The sequence below is a fragment of the Bombina bombina genome, chromosome 4 (genome assembly GCF_027579735.1).
Source record: "Bombina bombina isolate aBomBom1 chromosome 4, aBomBom1.pri, whole genome shotgun sequence".
NCBI classification, from domain to species: Eukaryota; Metazoa; Chordata; class Amphibia; order Anura; family Bombinatoridae; genus Bombina; species Bombina bombina.
Genome location: NC_069502.1, coordinates 1146251979 through 1146267817, shown reverse-complemented (window position 1 = coordinate 1146267817; position 15839 = coordinate 1146251979). Strand labels below are relative to the sequence as shown.

The 15839-nt window shown below is 38.4% G+C and overlaps 1 protein-coding gene across 4 annotated transcripts in view; it reads left to right on the top strand.

Moving 5' to 3' along the window:
* Window positions 1-15839, top strand: part of TAF1A (TATA-box binding protein associated factor, RNA polymerase I subunit A) — a 162914-nt gene that overhangs the window by 74348 nt on the left and 72727 nt on the right. For all 4 annotated transcript variants that reach the window (XM_053712527.1, XM_053712525.1, XM_053712526.1 and 1 more), the window contains one exon: window positions 3989-4147. In XM_053712527.1, coding sequence (XP_053568502.1) covers window positions 3989-4147 — 159 coding nt within the window. The remainder of the gene's footprint in view (window positions 1-3988; window positions 4148-15839) is intronic.

Sequence of the window (15839 nt, the reverse complement as noted above, 5' to 3'; positions counted from 1 at the left end):
GTCGTGTGTAGGCTGTCATGTTTTTACTTTTGTTACTACAATAAAGGAAGTTTTACTTTTCTTTGGAGAGAGATTTTTTGCGCTACAAGTGGGGACAATCCATTGGAATATATATATATATATATATATATATATACACACAGCCACCAATCAGCAGCTAGAACCTAGATCCTTTGCTGCTCCTGGGCTTACCTAGATAAACATTTCAGCAAAGGATAACAAGAGAAGGAAGCAAATTAAATACTAGAAGTAAATTGGAAAGTTGTTTAAAATTGCATGGTCTTTCTGAATCATGAAAGACATTTTTTTGGCTTCATGTGCCTTTAAGGTGGAAAGGACTAGGAACTTATTCAATTGTCACATTTTCAGTTCTTCACGTTTTCCAGCAGTTACATTAGTACCTTGTTAAAGGAATACAAGACATTTTGTAGTTGCATGCACGGTCATTTAGTAATAATATACATGCTGCTCTGTAGGATGATTTTGAGGATAGATAGGTGGACCTGCAACCAGCACTAATTAGCTGTTGGAAGTTGCACGGTCTCTCGCACCAAGCGTGTATATAAAACAAAGCAGCACTATCTTGCGCATCTAAGGTGCATATTAAGCAGAACTGCTACTTGTGGGTATTGAAAAGAATATTGCGGATATACCAATATCTCATCACCTACTTATGATTGCTATTGATCGATACTAAGAATTTTTTATTCTGTGGTTTATTGTGTGTTTACTCTGTGAATATACTGTGTAGATAATTTGTGGAAGTTTTGAGCAAACACATACTCTGAAGATATACAGCCATAATTACTATTTTATAGGGAGACGTCCCTGAATATATCTACAGTACTCAGGATTTTATTTGTATTTTTAATTTGTGTAAGCATTTTATATCTAAATGAGTATACTGTATAATAAATGTATCTAAATTTTTTATCTAACTCATCCTCCTGGTATCTGTGCTTTTTTAGTGCTCCATCTCAGCAACTTTTACTTTTGTATTTATTTTTTTATTTATCTACTTGGGAAGAGATAAATTGAGACAGAGCTAAGGATGCCTTAACTTAATCGCTATTGTTATATTTTTTTTACTTTAATATGACACACACAACTTGAAAGTTTCAGCGGCCCACTGGTCCCGGTCGACTTAGAAATTTAACTATTTCCTATTAACATTGAAATTTAACTATTTCCAATTAATATTGAAATTTTACTATGTCCTATTAACATTGAGTGGACTAGTACATTTGTTTCTCTCTAGGCTAGTAGCTTTTAACCCTTGGCTAATAAACCAAAGTGATATTTTTCCATCACTGTGTATATATATATATATGTATATGTGTGTGTGTGTGTATAAAAATCTGTACTCACAGGTTTTAATAAACTGTTGAGTAATTTTTGCAGAACAGTAATTCTCTTTTCTTCAGAATTCTTTTTCTTTGAAATATTAATTAAGCAATGTAACAAACCCTTAGAATACAAATTATTTTTATATATTTTAAGGCTATATTTGTCACATAATCCGCACTTCCTCAGGCTAGGACGAGGGGCTTGATTCTTAAAAGAAAAAATAAATAAAATAAAAGGTACCAATGTCTTGTACTGTAATGCCTTTAGGTACTGATGCCTAAAATAAAAGGTACTAATGCAATGCCTCAGGGTGTGAGGATTCTGACCAAACTCACAAAGAGATCTTTGTCTCTTTCTTATTTTTTTAATATGCTTTTAACAAAGATTATATAAATAGTGATTTATGAAGACCAAGTGCATCAATCTACTTTTGTGACACATTAGGCAGGATAGTTATTCCCCCCTACCAAAATCTCACATGTTTTTATGTAAAACACTGTTTGGTCTCGTTGACATCTTAGAGTGATTATAGAATGTATGACTGGTATCAATAATCATAAAAACCATTTGCACCAAAAAAAAATAAAAAAATCTTCCATTTGCAAGTTGTTTTTTTCAGTGGGATTCTTGCTTATGTGTACGCCTCAACCATTTATTTAGCCCGTGCAATAAAACACCTCAGAGCATTTTAGAGTTCCACTTCTAAACTGTTATGCCCACTTACTATCATGTTCATAACTCTGCAATAACTGATGAAAATCTCTTTACTTTGAAATGTCAACAAAAACTTTTTTTAAAATGAATACCTCTGCTATCAGTTGAAAATATCCAGTGGACTCCTGTTTTGCTTTTGTACAGATAGGTGAGTGTGATTAAACATCCATCTATGGGCTAGATTACAAGTGGAGCGCTAATTTATCCCATGCCCGTAAAAGTGCAAATTTGCCATGAGCTTGCGGCAGCAATTAGTGCTCTGAAAATTAACCAGAGGTCAGACCGCTGGTTAATTTTCTAAATATCCCCCAATTGACACCAAAATAAAGCATATTGTTGGTATTTATTAATTAAAAAAAAAAAGAGAAATTGCACAAAACAGTCTTTAATGGTTAAAGTTGGCGGGTGTGGGGTGTTAGAAAAAATCCAGCACTGAAAAGTGCCTTTACATTGTGGTATATGGGAACTGTGTGTTCCCTGTAAATATAAATGTATATTCTTATATACATATATATTTGTGTTAATATGGGTATATACACATATTAACACATAAAAATATAGGTATATAAAAATATACATATATATTTACATTTGTATGACGGCATCAGAACGAGGCTCCCATTGGAGCCTATGGAAGAGTGAACGCAAAGCTACCATGCAATGCGAAACCAAGATCGTGTTCACGTTGCAGCTAACTTGTAGTACCAGCACACATTTGCATGCGCTGGAATTACTAAATGGAGCTTAAATATCGCTTTTGCCAAAGCGATATTTTGCGCTCCACTTGTAATCTAGCTTTAAACCAATAAACACCTTATTTGCTGGCCTCTCTACCAGCCAAGATATTTAAAGGGCCATGATACCCAAATGTTGAAACACTTGAAAGTGATGCAGCATAGCTGTAGAAATCCGACTAGAAAATATCACCTGAAAATCTCTATGTAAAAAAGAAAGATTTTACCTCAAAAGTTCCTCAGTAGTCACATCCCATTGTAAATGACTTCTAAGCAGAAAATCGGTATGCCTATCCCGGGACAGCTAAGGGATTGAGCTTCGTGCACACTCATCTTATTTCCCTATTCAGTTTAAGGAAGTTTACTATGAAATCTCATGAGAATTAAGTGAAATCTCATGAGATCACAGTAAAAGAGTTCATGACCTCAGCACTGCTGATGCTGATTGGCTGCTGTTCATTTCTTATTTTTTTTACCTGCAGCTGAGCAGCAGCTGAAGTATAACTTTTTACACAGAACTTACTCTGCTGAGCTGAGGAGATTGTGAGGTAAAATATCTTCCTTTTTTACATATAGATGCTCAGGTGATATTTTCCTGTCAGCTTTTTACAGCTATACTGCACTAGTTTTCAAGTGAGTATTATGTCCCTTTAATAGCCAAACCTATAACACAGATCCCTGAACACCAGATATTCCAGGCTGCAGCTTTTGATATCCTCAGCCTGGGGTATATCGGGATAGGTATCTCATGCTGCTGAATTTTGCCAAACATGATCTGTCGTGACAGCTTGACAAGACCCCTTTAAACAAGTGGGGACAAGTAACAGTGACTAGAAGGTTGATGTTGTGGGTCACTATGGTCATACCCAAAGGCTTTGTGCGGAGAGGCCTCCAGGAGCTAAGAGGGTGGGGGTGGTTATGCCTGTAATATCTGGGAAAAGTAGTTCCAACTAATAGGCAGCCTGAAGCAACTGCTAGCGCATTTAACTGTAAGGCAGGCAACGCTGAGGGAACAATATGAGGGGCTTCAAAACCCCAAATTTTAGACCCTTGGAAAAATCAAGGATTGAACTAGATCATCTACATTTTAGACCATTAAGCCTTGTTGTATTAAAAAGTTGATGTTTGTTTAAAACTATTAATAGAAAAGCTTTATATCTAAAGGCTGCTTTTCATTTTTTTTTTAATTTCAGCTTCTTGAGTCTTCTGGAAAACACAAGCAGGCTGAGGAACTATTAACAGACTATGCCTACAATAGCAAGTATCCGTCAAATCCTAACGCACATGTTTATCTCTATGAGTTCTTAAAAAGGAATGAGGCCTCTGAAGACCATCTAATAAAAGTATTAAAGGTGGGTTTGCTAAGAGAGTACCGTAAAACCACACACACACAAATGTCAGGATTTAGGCTTCTAAAATACTTTTTATTATTTAAAGAACATACTAAATTTGTGTACAGGAAGTACCTAGGAATGAGAACCTTTATACAGACACACGTTCTTTCACTGTCCAATTTCACTCCTTTCTCTCTAGCTGTGTGAACAGCAGCTATATGCGGTATGTATTAAAGGGACAGTGTACTCCAGTCTTTATATAACTGCATGTAATAGACACTACTATAAAGAAGAATATGCACATAAACGGATCTAAAAATCCAGTATAAAACCTTTTATAAACTTACTTAGAAGCTCACAGTTTAGCACTGTTGATGAGGTTAGGCTGGGACACCCAGTAAAATGTGTCTGGAAAAACAAGAAGAGCAGCCACTCCCATATTCCCTGCATATGAAAAGACAGATAACTTAAACAGGAGCCTGCAGGAGTCTGTAAACGCGTGTATACATCTGACGCTGTGGGGCTTGGTTAGGAGTCTGAAAATCAGCACAATGTTAGTAAAAAAATAAGGAAAACTATATAGTTACAAAAACTCCCAGATGTAGGCGGAGAAAGAACTGCTTCTTTGTTACATTCTGTTTTTCTCCTTTTTTAATTTTTTTTTTCCATTGTTGTTGTTGTTATTATTTGTTGGAATATACAGGAAGTGAGGATTAATGAAAGATGGGTTAGAGACACAATTGTTCATATATTATTAGATTTAAAGTTTATTATGACTTGAGAATGATAGAGAATAAGGAACGAGTTTACTACTGTGACATACATTATATGTTCTCTTTCCTATCCTATACATTATATGTAAATATACATGTTATATCATACTAAGTAGTGTTGGAAAGAGAGTAGGCTGGAGAGGACGGGGAAACTAGTATCAAGTAATGATAAATATTTCGCACTCCATGATTTGCTTTCATAATTAAGTATCAGTTCGAATCTTTAATTCCTTCTGTCTCAAGATATAATATTAAGGAATTTTAACTCTATATTTATAATAAAAACTGGTCTAGTACTCAAACAAAATAAAAGGAATTTAAATTTAGAAGGATAGAAAGGGCTGTATTTCGGCATCTGAGATATTTAAAGGAAAACACTGTGTTAATTTGAATGGTAATATATGTGATATCCCTGCTCTGTTTATGTATAATCCCAAAGTTATATGGATGTGATAATTGTTTTGCCTGATGAAATTAAGTCGAATGTTTTTAAGAAGTGAAACATTGATAATGTATATTCAATTTATGTATTAAGACATTACCTGTATAATACTTTTTCCCCCTTTTTTGTCCTCTGTAACCCCTCTAACCTGAAAAAAAATAAATGAAAAAAAGTTACACTCCCAGATGGGCTATATAAATGGATCATCTACAAAACATTTATGCAAAGAAAAATCTAGTACACAATGTCCCTTTAAAGGGACAGTAAACTTAAAAAGTAATGTTATATAATTCTGCACATAGTGCAGAATTATATAAGATTATCTTAACCCCAGCTTTCAAAATCAAAAGCTTTGAGAGATTTTTGCTATTAAACTTGCACTTACCTGGTCTCCTCTCCAGGCTCTTCTGATCGGGTCTTTGTTTTCAAAAGGGCTTCACGGGCGCACTGTCTAATCACAGCGTGCCTGATCGCGCCATTGAACTGAATGTAGCTCGCTCCCACTTCCAGACCAGAGCGGGATATATCTTTATATAAAAAAAGTTTCCACTACACAAATAAGGGTGACCATTTACATACAAGTAGAAGTATTTAAATACTTTTCTTCTACAAGATACGACGAGTCCACGGATTCATCCTTTACTTTTGGGATATTATCCTCCTGCTAACAGGAAGTGGCAAAGAGCACCACAGCAGAGCTGTCTATATAGCTCCTCCCTTGACTCCACCCCCCAGTCATTCTCTTTGCCTATACTAAGTAATAGGAAGGGTAAAGTGAAAGAGGTGATAAAATATTAGTTTTTATTTTCTTCAAGCAAGACCTTTTTTATTTTAAATGGTAACGGTGAGTGCTATTTTTTCCCAGGCAGCAGATGGATGAAGATTTCTGCCTGGAGACTGATGATCTTAGCAGTTGTTAAAAAGATCCAGAGTAGTTCCCACAGAATGGCTGAGGAGTACTTAGGAAACTTCAGTGTGAGGAACGTTTTTCATGCTACAGGCATGTTCAGTCATTTTTTTCTGGAGAGACTGTGTTATTTCAGAATTGGCTGACAGTATCCCCTTGAGGGAAGGGGTAAGCAGTAATCCTAATGTATAGAGAGGGGTATTACTGGACCTGTATGTTAGGCTGTAAAAAATGGTTGACACTGATAACATAATGTTTGTGGGCAAACGATTCTATGGAGGTAAATTAACGTTTTTTGTGACAAACGTTTTAATTTATAATGGCAATGGAGGGTGCACATGGCTTCTGTTAGACTTGGGTATATGAGCCCACATGGCTAGGTTTTTAGACCGCTTTGTAGCGTTTTTTTGCAAGGCTGTGAGACATCGAGGTAGATGGGCGGGGCCTATTTTTGCGCCTCAGTTGCGCAGTTGTATTCCCCATGCAAGCAGCAAGCTCCAGCTCCGGTGGGACTCTCAGGAAAGTTTGGGCCTAATCGAAGGGTTAAACTTATTTTGCAGACCCCTGAGGGCAGGTAGGCGCCACAGCCGGGCTGTGGCAAGGTGCAGGTTTTTTTTTTGGTTAATCATAACGTTTTTTGTATAACGTTTTTCTACATAAGGGTTAAGTATTCCTTTTCTTGTGGTGCAATCTTAGCTGGCAAGTTAGGATACATATATAATAAAATTGAGATAATTTTATCATTGTAAAGCAGTTTTGGAAAAATTGTTTGTTTTTTTTCTCTTAAAGGCGCAGTACCGTTTTTTCAGATTGTTATTTTTTTCACTAAATAGAGTGTTTTCAAGCCTGTTTGTGGTCATTACTAGCCTGTTTTAACATGTCTGACATTGAGGAAAGCAAATGTTCCATGTGTTTAGAAGCCATTGTGGAACCCCCACTTCAAATGTGTCCCTCATGTACTGAAAAGGCCCTACATTGCAAAGAACATGTTTTAGCTGATAAAAGTATGTCTCAGGATGATTCTCTGTCAGAAGAGAATCAGGTTATGCCATCTGTTTCTCCCCAAGTGTCACAACCTTTAACGACTGCCCAAGCGACGCCAAGTACTTCTAGTGCGTCTAATTCTTTCACCCTGCAAGATATGGCTGCAGTTATGTCTACTACCCTTACAGAGGTATTATCTAAACTGCCAGGTTTACAGGGTAAGCGCAGCAGGTCAGGTATTAGAGTAAATGCTGAGCCCTCTGATGCTTTATTGGCCATCTCCGATGTACCCTCACAGTGTTCTGATTTGGGGGTGGGGGAATTGCTGTCTGAGGGAGAGCTTTCTGATTCAGGAAAGATGTTCCCTCAAACAGACTCAGATGTGACAGCCTTTAAGTTTAAGCTTGAACACCTTTGTTTGTTACTCAGGGAGGTCTTAGCGACTCTGGATGATTGTGACCCTATTGTCATTCCACCAGAGAAACTGTGTAAAATGGATAAATATCTAGAGGTCCCTACTTACACTAATGTTTTTCCAGTTCCTAGAAGAATTTCGGACATTGTTACTAAGGAATGGGATAGAACAGGCATTCCGTTCTCTCCCCCTCTTACTTTTAAGAAAATGTTTCCCATATCTGACACCATTCGGGATTCGTGGCAGACGGTCCCTAAGGTGGAGGGAGCTATTTCTACCCTGGCTAAGCGTACAACTATACCTATTGAGGACACTTGTGCTTTCAAAGATCCTATGGATAAAAAATTAGAGGGGCTTCTAAAGAAATTGTTTATTCATCAGGGTTTTCTTCTACAACCTATAGCGTGCATTGTACCAGTAACTACTGCAGCAGCTTTTTGGTTTGAGGCTCTACAGGAGTCTCTTAAGGTTGAGACCCCATTAGATGATATTTTGGATATTATTACAGATGCCACTTTCTAAATGGCTAAATTAGCGGCAAAGAATGCAGGCTTTGCCATTTTAGCGCGTAGAGCGTTATGGCTTAAGTCTTGGTCTGCTGATGTGTCATCTAAATCCAAGCTTTTAGCTATTCCCTTTAAGGGTAAGACCCTATTCAGGCCTGAACTAAAAGAGATAATTTCTGACATTACTGGAGGTAAAGATCATGCCCTTCCTCAGGTCAAGACGGTTAAAATGAGGACCAAACAGAATAATTTTCGTTCCTTTCAAAACTTTCAAGGCGGTCCCTCTACTTCCTCATCCGCCTCCAAGCAGGAGGGGAACTTTGCACAATCCAAGTCAGTCTGGAGACCTAACCAGACCTGGAATAAAGGTAAACAGGCCAAGAATCCCGCAATCCGGGACCGGATCTAGTAGGGGGCAGACTTTCTCTCTTCGCTCAGGCTTGGGCAAGAGACATTCAGGACTCCTGGGCATTAAAATTGTCACCCAGGGGTATCGGTTAGAATTCAAGGATTCTCTCCCAAGAGGGAGATTTCATAAACCAGACAAAAAGAGAGGCGTTCTTACGCTGTGTAGAAGACCTACATACCATGGGTGTAATCTGTCCAGTTCCAAAATTAGAACAAGGGCAGGTGTTTTACTCCAATCTGTTCGTGGTTCCCAAAAAGGAGGGAACCTTCGGACCGATTTTAGATCTCAAAAGTCTAAACAAATTTCCTGTCCCATCGTTCAAGATGGAGACCATACAAACAATTTTACCAATGATCCAGGAGGGTCAATATATGACCACCGTGGATTTGAAGGATGCGTATCTTCACATTCCTATCTGCAAAGATCATCACCAGTTCCTCAGGTTCGCCTCCCTGGACAAACATTACCAGTTTGTGGCCCTTCTTTTCGGGTTGGCCACAGCTCCCAGAATCTTCACAAAAGTGCTAGGGTCCCTTCTGGTGGTTCTAAGGCCGCGGGGCATAGCAGTGGCGCCCTATCTGGATGATATTTTGATTCAGATGTCAACTTACCATCTAGCCAAATCTCACACGGACATCGTGTTGGCTTTTCTTAGATCTCACTGGTGGAAGGTGAACATAAAAAAGAGTTCACTAGTTCCTCTGACAAGAGTTCCATTCCTAGGAACTCTGATAGACTCGGTAGACATGAAATTTTTTCTGACGGAAAATCAAAGATTCTAACTACTTGCCGAGCACTTCACTCCGTTCCTCAGCCATCAGTGGCGCAGTGTATGGAGGTAATTGGGTTAATGGTAGCGGCAATGGACATAGTTCCGTTTGCTCGCCTACATCTCAGACCACTGCAGCTGTGCATGCTCAAACAGTGGAATGGGGATTATGCAGATTTGTCTCCGCGGATAAATCTGGACCTAGAGACCAGAGACTCTCTTCATTGGTGGTTGTCACAGGATCATCTGTCCCAGGGAATGTGCTTCCGCAGGCCAGCATGGGTCATAGTGACAACGGACGCCAGCCTCTTGGGCTGGGGTGCAGTCTGGAATTCCCTGAAGGCTCAGGGTGTGTGGACTCAGGAGGAGTCCCTACTACCAATAAATATTCTGGAACTGAGAGCAATATTCAACGCGCTTCAAGCGTGGCCTCAGCTGGCTTCGGCCAAGTTCATAAGATTCCAGTCGGACAATATCACGACTGTAGCTTATATCAATCATCAAGGGGGAACAAAGAGTTCTCTAGCGTGGATAGAGGTTTTCAAAATAATTCGATGGGCAGAGACTCACTCTTGCCATCTATCAGCAATATATATCCCAGGAGTGGAGAACTGGGAAGCGGATTTTCTAAATCGTCAGACTTTTCATCCGGGGGAGTGAGAGCTCCATCCGGAGGTGTTTGCGGCATTGATCCATCAATGGGGCACACCGGAATTGGATCTGATGGCATCTCGTCAGAATGCCAAACTTCCTTGTTACGGGTCCAGATCACGGGATCCTCAAGCAGTACTGATAGATGCTCTAGCAGTACCTTGGTCGTTCAACCTGGCTTATGTGTTTCCTCCTTTTCCTCTCCTACCTCGTCTGATTGCAAGAATCAAACAGGAGAGGGCTTTGGTAATCTTGATAGCGCCTGCGTGGCCATGTAGGACTTGGTATGCAGATCTGGTGGAAATGTTATCTCTGCCACCGTGGAAACTGCCACTGAGACAGGACCTTCTCATTCAAGGTCCGTTCCAACATCCAAATCTAATTTCTCTGCAACTGACTGCATGGAGATTGAACGCTTGATTTTATCTAAGCGGGGATTCTCTGAGTTGGTCATTGTCAGGCTTTTGGGTGTACTGTTTCTTTAATTAGAATTCAACCAATCATATCTTACTTACTCCCATAAAACACCTGTTCACTGAACACACCTTGCTTAGTATTTTGTTATTTTCCTCAGAGTAACACTGAGCCTCTCATATCTCTGTAAGGTTAAAATTGAATTAACTTACAGCAACTCAAGTTTCCTCATTCAAGATCTACCTACTACGGATTTCATATTTAATTCCAGCCTGTTGCAACATCTTTTGGAAATCTTACTTTGGCAAGTACTTTCATTTATTCAAGACTGTCTTTATTTTGGGAAGTTACGTTACCTGTTTCAACTTATCAGCTCATATTATTTAACAACCAAGTCTGTGGCAGCCATAAAGAATAACCGGTTATTGAAGCTCTAATATGTTAATCTTATTTGTTCTGTTATATTATCCTTATGTTGATTTCTGCTGCACCGGAGAATCGTGACGTCACACGCTGACTGTTAGCTCGCTTCAGCGTGTCTCTGCTGCTGCTGCAGCCACAGCCTACAGAACCCGGAAGTGTTTGTTCTTACTTACCGCACTCACAGTTTTCAAGGTACATTACCACGTTTGCAACTATAACTATATCTGCAGAAGTTCTCCATTATAACAATCTATCAATACTACATTGGATAAGACTTACTTGCTGTGTGTTTAATTTCTTATGTTACGCAATATATTATAATTATTCCTTACTTACTCATAAGAAAGTTTCACCTATTCCTATATCTTTTTGTATTATTACAAGCCTGCTTATTTCCAAGATTGCATTTGATTTTGATTCCTATAATACAGATAATACTTTAGTGTGTATTTTTTGTAGGGAAACATTAATCTTATATTAACTGCACATATATCCATATGGGTTTACCAAAGTAATAGTACTCTCAATTGATATTGTGCTACATAACTTTACTTGTAATCAAACTAAGCAGGATTGATTGTTACATAATACTAAGCCTTAAAAGAAAATGGAACCTGCTGAAATTCCCCAAGTAGTCTATAACCTGAGTCAAAAGGTAGACAAAATGGGACAGGCTATCCTGGACTTACAACTAGAAAATCAGGTTCTCAGAGAGCTTATAAAGGAGGTAAAAGAATAACAAACCCCCAGTTCTGAACCACAGATAAGCTTGCCAGAATTATATAATGGTAATAGGAAAACCTATAGGCAGTTTAAAAATGCCTGCTACCTGCTATTCAATTTAAAACCAAAAACTTACCCCACTGACAGGGTAAGGGTTTTGTCCACAATATCTTTTCTAAGATCTGAACCCAGAATTTGGGCAGATCATTTGTGTGAAACAAATGACCCCCTACTAGATTCACTAACAAATTTTTTCCAAGCTATGGATGAGCTATATAGAGATACTGATATTCAACTAACGGCTGAACAAAAGATGAGGAGCTTAAAACAAGGAAAAAAGACAGTGGAGGAATATACCACTGAATTTAAGCTGTACGCATCAGACTCAGCATGGAGTTTGGTTTCGCTCAGAAACCAATTTAGATTGGGACTGTCTGATCCTGTTAAGGATGAGCTAGCACGTATAGAGCTTCCAAGTACCCTGGATGCATTAATAAAAGTCTCAACCCAAATCGACCGGAGGCTCAGGGAACGCAAAGCTGAACGTGCTTATTCAGATCCAACATTTAAAGCCACTATGTCCACCTCAGCACACATAAAAACACCTCCAACGGAGCATGTCACCCCCATGGAAATAGGAGTTATACGTGGACCATTAACCCCTGAAGAAAGGATAAGAAGAAGAACTAATCACCTCTGTATGTATTGTGCAAATCCCAGTCATACAGTTATGAATTGTCCAACACTACAAAAAAATAAAAAGAGTAAGTTTGTTCATATTAACAACTCTCAAAGTCTAGATAAACAAATTTCTTATTGCAAACTATCTCTCCTTTTGCAGTGGGACCTTAATAGATTGTCTACTTCTGCCATCGTTGATTCTGGAGCATTTGGAAACTTTATAGACAAATCTACTGTATTGAAAAATAAAATACCTATTGTATTAAAGAAAACACCAGTTTCAATCAAAGTTATTGATGGCTCTGTAATTGCAAATAGTCCTATAACTCACAACACAGTACCTATATTAGTTATTACTGAAGATGGTCACACCGAATATATAACATTCGATGTAATTCCATCACCTCATTTTCCTATAGTATTAGGGTTATACTGGCTTCAGACACACAATCCCTATATAGATTGGTCAACTTTAACTGTTACCTTCCAATCAAAATTCTGTGAAAATACATGCTTCCCACATCATAAAATACTACACACAGAATTAGAACAGATTCAAATACCGGAACCATACCAGGACTTCATAGAGGTCTTTAGTAAAGTTGAGGCGGAAACTCTTCCACCCCATCGGGTTTATGATTGCCCAATTGAATTAATTCCAGGTGCAACATTACCGGTTGGTCATTTGTATCCATTGAGTCACCCTGAGTTGTTACACTTAAAACAATACTTACAAGATAATCTTCGAAAGGGTTTTATCAGACCCTCTTCTTCACCCACAGCAGCTGGAATGTTCTTTGTAACCAACAAAGACAATTCCCTCAGGCCGATAATAGATTACCGAGAGCTTAATAAACGGACTGTAAAAAACCGATATCCGTTACCTCTCATACCGGAATTAATTGAAAGATTAAGTAATGCTACCATCTTTACTAAGTTGGACTTGCGTGGGGCATACAATCTCATACGTATAAGAGAAGGAGACGAATGGCTCACAGCATTTAGAACTCGGTATGGACTCTATGAGTACCTAGTGATGCCATTCGGTCTCTGTAATGCCCCCGCAACGTTCCAACACTTTATTAATGATATCTTCCGGGATTTATTAGACATATGTCTAGTAGTATACTTAGACGACATCTTAATTTACTCCAACAACTTGCCAGAACATATAAAACATGTCCGTTGGGTATTAGCTCGGTTACAAACACATAAACTATATGCCAAATTAGAAAAGTGTTCATTTCACAATACCACTATCTCATTCTTAGGCTACACTATATCTCCTGCTGGTATCCAAATGCAAACCGAGAAGGTTGATTCAGTAAAAAATTGGCCAACTCCTAAAGATAAGAAGTCTCTCCAAAGGTTTTTGGGGTTTGCCAATTATTACAGAAAATTTATAAAGAACTTTTCATCAATAGTGAGACCACTCACACAACTTACTGGTTCAACCCAACAATTCCATTGGAATCAAAGTCATTCCAAAGTATTTGACTTCTTGAAACAAACTTTCACAGAAGCACCCATACTCAAATTTCCTAATGTTGATTTACAATACGTATTGGAAGTTGATTCCTCAGACTTTGCGATTGGGGCAGTACTTTCACAACAGAAAACACCCAAAGATCCTCTACATCCAATCTCCTACTTTTCAAAAAGTATGACTTCAGCAGAGAGGAATTACGCAATAGGAGACAAAGAATTACTCGCCATCCGTAAATCCTTAGAATTTTGGAGACACCTACTAGAAGGTGCAAAAATGCCCTTCATAATTTATACGGACCACAAAAACCTCCAATACCTGCAAAATAACAAGACTCTATCAGCTAGACAGGTACGGTGGAGTCTTTACTTTGCAAGATTCGACTTTCAAATCCAATACCGCCCAGCAAACAAAAATGGAAAAGCGGATGCACTCTCTCGACAACTATCCGAACCTATTCATAACGAAAATCCTACTGCTATAATTCCTCCTGAACGCTTCATCGGATTAACTTCAGACTTTCTAACTGATATAAAGAATTCTTCAAAAAATTCACCTACTGACACTAAGGTTCCTTTGGAATTGAAAGATGGATTATACTACTACAAGAATATGATTTATATTCCTAAAGAATTGAGACTACAAATTTTACAACTTCACCATGATTCACCCTTAGCTGGACATCCAGGGGAATCACGCACTATCGAACTCATAACAAGGACATATTGGTGGCCTCATTTGAAGGAAACCGTTTCTGATTATATAAAGAGTTGTGTTACTTGTCAAGTATGCAAAACTGAGCGGAAATTACCTTATGGACTTTTAATATCAATTCCAACTTCTGACAGACCTTGGAAACAAGTAGGAGTTGACTTCATTGTGGATCTACCTCCATCAAAGAATTTTACCACTATCATGGTAGTTGTTGATAGTTTCACCAAAATGTCGCATTTTATTCCATTTCATAAGCTTCCCACTTCAGCAGAAACAGCCAACTTATTTATACAACATGTGATTCGGCTTCATGGGGTACCAACAGTTTTGATATCTGACAGGGGATCTCAGTTCACATCTAAATTCTGGAAAAGTCTCTGTCAATCTCTTAACATAACCCATCAATACACCACTGCATTTCATCCACAAGCCAACGGACAGGTTGAGAGAATCAATCAATGGTTAGATGAGTACCTACGATGTTTTTGTTCCTACCAGCAAGAAAATTGGATAACATACTTACCCTTCGCTGAATTTTCCTACAATAATCTAACCAATTCATCCACAAAATTATCTCCATTCTTCGCAAATTATGGGTACCATCCAACCATCACTTCAGTTAGTACTACTCCTTCCAATTCTCCTCTCGTAGATGAATGGAATAATGCACTTCTAGACAATTTTCGGGTTATCAAGGAAAACATTTCAAAAGCTCAGTCTTCCCAAAAACACTATTATGACTTGAGACACAGACAACCACCTTCATATCAAATTGGTGACCAGGTATGGTTGTCAACAAAAAACCTAAAGCTACATCTTCCTAGTAGGAAAATGACACAAAAATTCTGTGGACCTTTCCCTATCACTAGGGTAATAAATCAGAATGCAGTCACTCTGGATTTACCATCATCTATGAGAATACATCCGACTTTCCATGTTTCCCTCCTCAAACCATACGTTCCTACTAGAAATAACACACCCCAATTACTACCGACCACTTCCATTCAAGACTCTGAAATCTATGAGGTTAAAGAAGTACTTGATTCAAGGTTTTCCAAGGGTATTCTGGAATATTTAATTAGGTGGAAGGGGTACTCGGAGGAAGATGACTCCTGGGAACCCGCATCTAATCTTAATGCTCCTCGACTTGTTTCCCAATTTCACAGGAGATATCCAGATCGCCCCAGACTTCAAGCTGAGGATCAGCTTGTTTGAGGGGGGAGTCATGTCAGGCTTTTGGGTGTACTGTTTCTTTAATTAGAATTCAACCAATCATATCTTACTTACTCCCATAAAACACCTGTTCACTGAACACACCTTGCTTAGTATTTTGTTATTTTCCTCAGAGTAACACTGAGCCTCTCATATCTCTGTAAGGTTAAAATTGAATTAACTTACAGCAACTCAAGTTTC